The 9688-nt window shown below is 31.2% G+C and overlaps 1 protein-coding gene across 1 annotated transcript in view; it reads right to left on the reverse strand.

Annotated features, from left to right (window-relative positions):
- The window catches only part of LOC106466915 (trichohyalin-like), a 33565-nt gene extending 24563 nt beyond the window's left edge, over positions 1 to 9002 (reverse strand). The window contains exons 1-7 of the mRNA XM_022394991.1: positions 8545 to 9002; positions 7915 to 7983; positions 4755 to 4987; positions 4445 to 4564; positions 3381 to 3566; positions 2650 to 2856; positions 1295 to 1573 (exon numbers count right to left, since the gene is read on the reverse strand). Of these exons, the coding sequence (XP_022250699.1) occupies positions 1295 to 1573; positions 2650 to 2856; positions 3381 to 3566; positions 4445 to 4564; positions 4755 to 4987; positions 7915 to 7983; positions 8545 to 8737 (1287 nt within the window). The 5' untranslated portion in view covers positions 8738 to 9002. The remainder of the gene's footprint in view (positions 1 to 1294; positions 1574 to 2649; positions 2857 to 3380; positions 3567 to 4444; positions 4565 to 4754; positions 4988 to 7914; positions 7984 to 8544) is intronic.
- Positions 9003 to 9688: the final 686 nt, after the last annotated feature.

Below are 9688 nucleotides of genomic sequence, written 5' to 3' on the forward strand. Positions count from 1 at the left end.
AATTGTATATTACCTATTAAACAATAGAAAGTCAAGGTTTTCATCTATCAAATGATGTATTGTATAACGTTGTGTTCTGAACAGATAATCATCAATTTCACTCAGAGTAGCAACATTGTTCCCATGGGAAAGTTAACGACTAGCTTGAATGAATTTGTAACAACTCTTGTTGCACAGTTAGAAAGCCAGGAAAATTTTAAGAGGTAAGTGAATTTGTCTACTTTTTGCATGTTATTAGTCTATATTATTTGGTGCATTAATTAATTAAATAAAAATTGTTAAGTGCTTTACTATAATTACTATAAAAAATCAGGCTTAACTCTCCTCGACAATTGAGGGCAAGAAAAAGAAGATTGAGTAAGTACTTTAATTTTTGTTTTTCATATTTGTTCTTTATTTATTATTATAAAAGTAACTAAAAATCTAAATCTTTTTAAGTTACTTAAGACTAGATATGGTAAGTAATAATAATAATATAATTAAAATGGTTCACAAGGCACACACACAAGCAGCTCCTGGGTAATATAATTTGATTGCATAACGTGAACTGCCAGTTCCCTGAGTGACTTACAACTGATAATGGCACAGATAGTAGTTAGACACGGTTCAAAGGGCAATAAAACAATAAAATTTAATTATAAATAGATGTATACTGTTACGAACTTAGAGCTACTTAGGATAAATGAGTGTAGTTTAATGTTACAATTTGAAGTCATTCTAGAATGAAAAAATGGGTAATTTAAGTTTATTTTGATTTTTTGGGTGGTTACGTGGTCGGTCAAATTGACCGATTCCATTTTGAGATAGGGTAGAGAAAGTAACAGATAAACTATAAAGTTTTACTGAAAAAAATGCATTTAGGAAGTTTTAGGGATTATACTAAGGAAATTTGAAATTTTTGAGATGAGGAAAAGTATTTTTAATTTTAACATGAAAATTACTTTGCACACAGACTATTCAAAACAAATACTCAATGTATTAATGGACAAATCTTTATTTTATTAAAAATACTTCCCTAAAAAAATATGATTTTTTTGTAAGTGAAACACATAATATGAACTGAAAGACTGCCAAATTTTGTGAAGATATTCACACTACATTAAAAGATTGAACTATTAAATCTATAAAGACTTTAATCAAATAGAAAGAGGTCACGTGGTTGGTCAAATTGACCGAGCCCATGTTAAGAGAGTTAAGTAGTAATCAGAAGACAGAAAATGTCCATTACACCCAACAGTTTTTTTTATAACTAATGGCTAAAAAATTGTTATATGCATTTCTTATATATACTAACCTCTTCAGCTAGTTTAGCTTTCTTCAGTTTTCTTTCCAATTCTTTATTTCTCACCACTAGTTCCTCTTCAGCTTTGATAAGAACTTCGATCTTGTCATCTAGCCGTCTGAGCTCCTCCCAATCCAGAGAATTAGGAGAAAGTTCCCTTATGTCATCTGCAACAGTGAGATGATGGTTGTCCTTGGATTCACTCTGCACAGAGTTCACACCGAAGACAGGCAAATGGAGGATTTCCAACTGGTGAGTCTTGTTCTCCACTTTTTCTTCTAAACTTTGAATCTGTAAACCAAATTTTACATAACAGAACAATGGATGAGAGAAGTATATTATATCTCAACAGCAAGACAGATGAGCACGCAATACATTATTGAATCTAAACACAGAAAGTGTTGGGACTCTTCATGTAACTGTTGTACACAGACAACAAAACCAATACCAAAACCTACTAGTCCCAAGATGTTAAACTTTTATTTGAAAATTCAACATATGTACCTTCTTTTTCATGTTCAGCTGTAACAAAACCTTTACTTCTTAAATAAATCTACATTCCAATAGTAAACATGATCTATATGAAAGAAACTTTAACAGTCTTTAACTTTAAGAATGGATGCATCATTTTTAAGTCATGTATTGTTACTTATCAATTTTAAGTGTGTTTGTTTTTTAGAGCAGAGCTACATTGGCCCCTCTGCTGTATCCATCGTGGGGAATCGAACTTTGGATGTTAGTGTTGTAAGTCCATCAACTTACCACCATGAGACATCACTTTAACTACTGATCTTCAGCACACAATTTTGTTTTACGAGTTTGATTTTTACATTTTACATCATACATCTGAAAGAACAGCCAATAAAATTGTTTTAAACCATAATATATATATATATCCCTTCTTTAAACTTTTGAAAGAGTGGCTAGATATTTAAAACCCTAATTTTGATAACCTGCTTATTTTCTTCTTAAAAAAACACAAAAGAATATTACAGTCATCCAAGTTGACTTTCTCCTCTAATGAGAACAATGAAAAAGAAGAACTATGCCAATAGAAATTAACACAAACATTAGCTTCAGATGATATCATACCCTAGACAGCAATATTCATGTTAAAAGCTGCATACTGCAATGGCAAGTTTATCATAAAAGAGTTAAGATTGCTAAAACAATATAATAACTATTAAAGCTAACACCTGCCAGTAATCTCACTATAAATGAAATAACAATTAAAAGCATATTTGTATTTCTTATTTTATATATTTTAACAAACAAAACTATAAAAGGCCTAACCTTATAAAATTAAAATAGAATTTTCCTTCCTTGTTTTGTTTGTTAGTGTACCATATGTTTTTAAATTATAATACCTGTGCTTTAAACTCCTGCAGAATGGATTGACAATACATCATTCTCTCCACCTGTTGGCCACGAGTCTCAAGCTGTTCTTCTAGTAATCTGACATGACTATTTAATTCGCTTCTAGAAGAGCTGTTCCTAAGCTGCTCTACCTCCGAACTCAGCTCTGCATGAGCTTTCTCTTGATCAGACATGGTTTCTTTCAGGTTCATTATTTGCTAGCAGAATGATTATACAATTAAAAACAATACCGTCCTGCGTTTAAGCACTTGAAAATGCGCAAGTTTTTAAGCAAGTAATAAACAATTTATTTTTTAAGTAACCCAGTTATAATCAGAAATGAAAGACACATGCTTTAAGTAACCCAGTTATAATCAGAAATGAAAGACACTATGCTTTAAGTTACCCAGTTATAATCAGAAATGAAAGACACTATGCTTTAAGTAACCTAGTTATAATCAGAAATGAAAGACACTATGCTTTAAGTAACCCAGTTATAATCAGAAATGAAAGACACCATGCTTTAAGTAACCCATGCTTTAAGTAACCCAGTTATAATCAGAAATGAAAGACACTATGCTTTAAGTAACCTAGTTATAATCAGAAATGAAAGACACTATGCTTTAAGTAAACTAGTTATAATCAGAAATGAAAGACACTATGCTTTAAGTAACCCAGTTATAATCAGAAATGAAAGACACTATGCCTATCTTTTTTTTAATTTAACAAAACAACTTAATACCTGATTAAGATCTTTCTCTGTGCGAGACTTAATGTCCAGCTCCAACTCCAACTCTCTAATGACATCTCTCAAGTCATGAATCTTGTCCGAAGTGTGATGAAGTTCAGTTTCTATTTGTTCACGTTTCCTAAGGACTTCTTTATGATCTTCAATTCTTGCCCGAAGCTGTTGTTCCAGAGCTTCCACCTTTCATCAGATAACCACGATATGAAACATGTTACACACTATGTTGTATTTTTGCAAAAGGTTCATAATGCAATCATTTCAAACTTTGAAAAATGTTAAATAATTACTGATTTTTTATAGATAAATGAAAATAATACACCTATTTATGGTATTAATATTTCATCAAGTAAACAATATGCATGCAACTCAAACCCTAATATCTCTTCTGATAAATTCAAATGGTACATATTCTAAAACTTTGAAGTAAAACTCTTGCTCTTCAACTAAAAAAAAAATGTTTTATGTCAGGTATGAATTAATACATCAGATTTATTCCACATAAGTATAAATACTGTAATAAAACTATATGAAATGAAATAATTACATAACTTGAACTCTTACAACATACCTATATATGTGTAGCACAGTCGAGCCTTTCAATTCATTGAATGAAATATTAAATCATGAATAGAAGTTTTTTTTCTCTCAAAACGAACCTGTTAAACTAAACATGAAAACAAACAAGCAGAAATGAGATAGAACCAAGTTTATGATCTAACATAAAACCTCCTATTCTTTATCTTATGATAGCATCACTACATGACTGGTTATCCTCTCTCAGTGTTTGTTGGCTATAACATACAGACATCATCCACTCAGCCAACAGAGGACATCACAGTCATTGACCCTTTCAGTGAATGTGTAATAGTGATGTAATATCCCCTCAGGCAGAGTAAATATTATCTGCTACAGAGAACAAAACATCTTCAACAGTTATCAGGACCATGAATTTTGCCTAAACTGCATAGAAACTAACCAAATAAAAGTTTGAAAAATTCTTCTATTATTTACAAAAAATCTGCTAATTACAAGTTCCCATCTACATGTTGATGCTGTACCTCCTTTGTCAATCTATCTTCACTATTCTGTATCCTTTCCTTCTCCTTAACAAGTTCCTGAAGTTTTGAAACTTCTTTCAAGTATTCATCTCGTTCTTGCTCTCTCTCCAAAGCTTGCTCCTACAACATAAATATTTCATTAGATAAAAAGGTGTGTATTTCTGTAAATATCATCATGCACAGAAATGACATTAAACTTTCAACAGCTTGCTTTCGAAGTTCACAATTTTAAGATGATTTTTAAAAGAATATAACTTGCCAAGAATAATTAGTGTGTTTATTGAAAATACCATAAACCAAAGTTTTCCACCTCTATAAACTTCTTGTGGTATTGCAATTGTTTTTCCATTGCCTCCATCTGAGATTTAAGATCATCAATTTCTCTCCTTTTTTGCTCCAACATTTCATCCTGTTCTGAACGGAACTCTTCTAGGGTCAGCTCAAGCTGGTGTATTCGAGCTAGCAGGCGCTGTCGCTCACGATCATGTTGTTTCTGAAGGTTCCTCTTCTCTGCTGCTAACTTACTGTTCTCTTGGAGAAGTTCTAGAAAATATTATGATTCTAAGATTTTTGAGCAAGTCTTAAAAGCCGAAGAAATGTCTGTAACACAAAATTGTGCATTAAACATATTTCTAGGAAGTTGTATAAACAATATAAAAGAATATGATGTAAGAATATGATGTATTTTATTTTACTTTTATTTCATACAACAAAAGAAAGCAATTCCATGTTAATCAGGCAGGCATTGTTTATGACACGCTGATGAAGAAAAAATAAATAAATAAAACTAATATATTTTTTTAATTTTGTTTTGTTTAGGAAACAAAAAGTGTGCTGTTAAATAAATCATGGTTCAATTAGAACAGCTCCTATGTATTAAATTCTACAGTTTATTATCTGTACTCAGCCTGAATTCAGGAATTAACCTATCAGAATAATTCATAATGATGAATCATACTTTTCATTCCACATATAGCTCTTACAGTAACAATAAATGCATCATTAACTGTTCCTCCAACACTTCATAATACATCTGTGATAATGCAAAATCCATTAGCTCCTGGTCTAATTTCAAAGTGAGTGACCACTTCAGGCCTCAAAACTTCCAGCATATAGTAAGGTTATTTAACTGAATGTGTATGGGGTTGGTCCAAAAGACTGACTTCATATTGGAGAAGGAATGTTAACTATAATTCTGTATATAAACAAAATGTGGTAAGCTTTTAGTCAAATGATAGTTATACCCCATTAATCAGGTGTGTCACAAATGTATTTGTACTCAAGATATGTGTATGAACTGCTGACTTCAGTCTGATACAGACTCTGAAAAATAAAAATACAAGATGTTCATATGAAAGATAAAAATACTTTTGTGTATTGTAAAGTTTGTTCGTGAAGAAAGATAAAAATACTTTTGTGTATTGTAAGGTGTGTTCACATGAAAGATAAAAATACTTTTGTGTATTGTAAGGTGTGTTCACATGAAAGAGAAAAAATACTTTTGTATATTGTAAAGTGTGTTCACATGAAAGATAAAAATACTTTTGTGTATTGTAAAGTGTGTTCACATGAAAGATAAAAATACTTTTGTATATTGTAAAGTGTGTTCACATGAAAGAGAAAAATACTTTTGTATATTGTAAAGTGTGTTCACATGAAAGATAAAAATACTTTTGTGTATTGTAAAGTTTGTGTTTATATGAAACATAACAATACTTTTGTGTATTGTAAAGTTTGTGTTTATATGAAAGATAAAAATACTTCTGTGTATTGTAAAGTGTGTTTATATGAAAGATAAAAATACTTTTGTGTATTGCAAAGTTAGTGTTTATATGAAAGATAAAAATACTTGTGTATTGCAAAGTGTGTTCTTATGAAAGCTAAAAATACATTTGTGCATTGTAAAGTTTGTGTTCATATGAAAAATCAAAATACTTTTGTGTATTGTAAAGTTTGGACATGGAAATTGCATAACCTCTAGAACTAAGGTTTATTTTCCAGTATCCTTGTACATTGCATCTGGTATTTAATCTCCTCTAACACAAAGTTTCTCTAAATCAGTAATGTAGAGTAAAATTAATAGTTCATAACTTTGACATCAAATACATTATACCATGTTGAATGGGATGCACACTCTGACCCCCACCAGTACACATAAATTTAAGGTATCAACATGCACACTCTGACCCCCACCAGTACACATAGATTTAAGGTATCAATATGCACACTCTGACCCCCACCAGTACACATAGATTTAAGGTATCAACATGCACACTCTGACCCCCATCAGTACACATAGATTTAAGGTATCAACATGCACACTCTGACCCCCCACAGGTTCACATATAGTTAAGATAACTGCTGTCAAAGTTAAGACTAATAACTGTACTTCAATGGCTTGTCATGTCAGCTTTGTCTCTTTTGTTGTTGTTGTTTTAATATGTAAGTTCATAGGAAAAATGCTCTTTCAGTTAAATTTTATCAGATTTTTTGTTCTATAATAGTTCATCATAGGAAAACTGAAGTTTAGCCAGGTTAAAGCCAATTTTTAAACATTTTTGTATCAGAAATAGAAATTTGTATTAAAAAACCTGAGTAGTTTATGTTTACAATGTTTTAGAAGGCTACTGCTCTTAGACATGTACCAATTTTTTTATCATAACTTTACTCAGACATTATCCTTTCAAATATACATATGTGAAATTCAAGCTCAAAATATCTTCGTTAAATGTTTTGGAAAAATTTCAAAGCATTTATGCCTATAACTATATAGAAACTTGATGACAAATGTCCGTTTCTATGCTTCTTACATTGAACTTTAGCAACAAATGTACGTTTCTTTGGTCCTTACACTGAACTTTATCAACAAACTTCTTACATTAAACGTTACCAATACACATAGTTCCCTAGGGCCAAAAATTCTTAATTCAAAACCTAGCCAATATTCCCATGTACTGGTCTTATCAGAACAATATGTTTTAAAACTAGAAATATCACACATATACATTTTAACTCAGCAAACCATCAATTATAATGAGCGAACTAGCATTGCCAGACACATTATGAGGTGAAAAATTGAAGAAAATGAGTGTGAAACCAAATCAGAAATCAGACCCAAAAGAACTCTTGAAGAACTACACTGTATGACTTAACACACATACAAGAATAAAGAAAATTAAAATCCTTAATTAACAAGTGCTAAAAGAAGAAGAGTATATAATAAAAACTTTATGAGTGAAAAATAAATATTGCAATAAAAAAGAACTAATTACTTTCAAATTAAAAGAATTAATTCTAACAAATCATACGATTTCAAGCAATAACAATAATGTCCATAGAACTCAAACTCTATGCACTCTTATAAACACAATGACAGAACCAGACAAAAAAAGAAAAGTTTGAAAAAAAAAAAACATGCACAGAGTCTTTCAAACAACATGCTAACAAAAAGTGCAGAAAATAAAACGCACCTTCTGGATCAGAAGGCAGTGTTTCAGCATCAAGTGAGACTTCAAAATCTTCAACAGAAGCTTGACAGGCTGTGTGCAAGGACATCAAAAGGAAAGGAAAGGAAGAGAATTTATCTACTGGAGACTTCAAAATTTTAAGATATCAGCTTCACCTTACACTACATTAGAAAGGCTTCACCAAGTATACTTTATGTCCTTTGCTTGAAACAAATATAAAAGTTTTGTACTTACATGTGAGCAAAATTTATACACTTATACTAAAACGTGCTTATACGGCACTTAAAACAATAATGTTTGTGTTTATTTTATGATTGAAACTCACTGACCACCATTCGAATATCATACCACTTTCATGAAATTTACAGAAAAAAAAATTGACCTGTTTCAATGTGCCTTTAAAATACATATTTTAAAACGAAATAAAGAGTATTTCATAATAATTCTATATGTAAAGGATATATTACAGCTGAATATTGATTTTATTTTCCTGAACATCGTAAAAATAACAAGTACAGGACAATATGAAAATCAAGAATTACCACAAAAAAATTAAATGTGAAAAAGTGAATGTAAAGATAAAATCATTGTTCATAATTCTCCTTAAAGACCTCTTCAGAAATAGGGTCTTACTTTGTTCAGGGTCACCAAGACCAGAAGCTAACAGGTGACGTTGTTCACCCAAATGCTTGCGATCTTCAGACAGCGTTTCTTGAGCATGTTCTAACTCCTGAACTCGTGCCTTTAAGTTCCCTATCTCTTTGGTCTGTTTGATTTTGGTATCAGTGAGATTGTGAACAGAATCTTCTAGTCTGACTTTCTCCATTTCTGTGTTTCTCAGGGCACCTATAAACAATAAAATATGACTTAGAAAAGTTTTTCTACCACTACCTTTTACATTAAACTATAAAACTTGTTTAGGAAATAAGTGGTTACTTTACAAGCCTCTGAAAATGTACAAATAAAACAGAGAAGATTTAAAACATGCATGTCATGATTTATTGTACTCACTATTCAGTGATTTCTGTCCTAATACAGCATAATAATATCCTTGAATTACAATGTTCTAATATGTGTCTAACATCATTTGTTTCTGAAGGATAACCGATTGAAGGTAACAAAAAGGCTGTTATGTATCTTTCCCAATTAAATTTTTCAGGTGGTCCCAAAGATAACACTCTTGGTTCTAGGAGGCCCATTTTAACACACTATTTTTTGTACTTTAAACTTTGTAACAAGAAGTGTTAACCTGTTGATAAGCAATACTTATCTGCTAAAGCAGCATTATCTAACATCTCTAGATGTCTGTGTGCACACTTTACATTTAAATGTGGACACTTCACAGATAGGTTACATCCAAACCACTTATCTGACATATCTAGATGTCTGTGTGCACACTTTACATTTAAATGTGGATACTTCACAGATAGGTTACATCCAAACTATTTATCTAACATCTATAGATGTCGGTGTGCACACTTTACATTTAAATGTGGACACTTCGCAGATAGGTTACATCCAAACTACTTATCTGACATATCTAGATGTCTGTGTGCACACTTTACATTTAAATGTGGACACTTCACAGATAGGTTACATCCAAACTACTTATCTAACATCTCTAGATGTCTGTGTGCACACTTTACATTTAAATGTGGACACTTCACAGATAGGTTATATCTAAACTACTTATCTAACATCTCTAGATGTCTGTGTGCACACTTTACATTTAAATGTGGACACTTCACAGATAGGTTATATCTAAACTACTTATCTA

The sequence above is a fragment of the Limulus polyphemus genome, unplaced genomic scaffold (genome assembly GCF_000517525.1).
Source record: "Limulus polyphemus unplaced genomic scaffold, Limulus_polyphemus-2.1.2 Scaffold2422, whole genome shotgun sequence".
Lineage (NCBI taxonomy): Eukaryota > Metazoa > Arthropoda > Merostomata > Xiphosura > Limulidae > Limulus > Limulus polyphemus.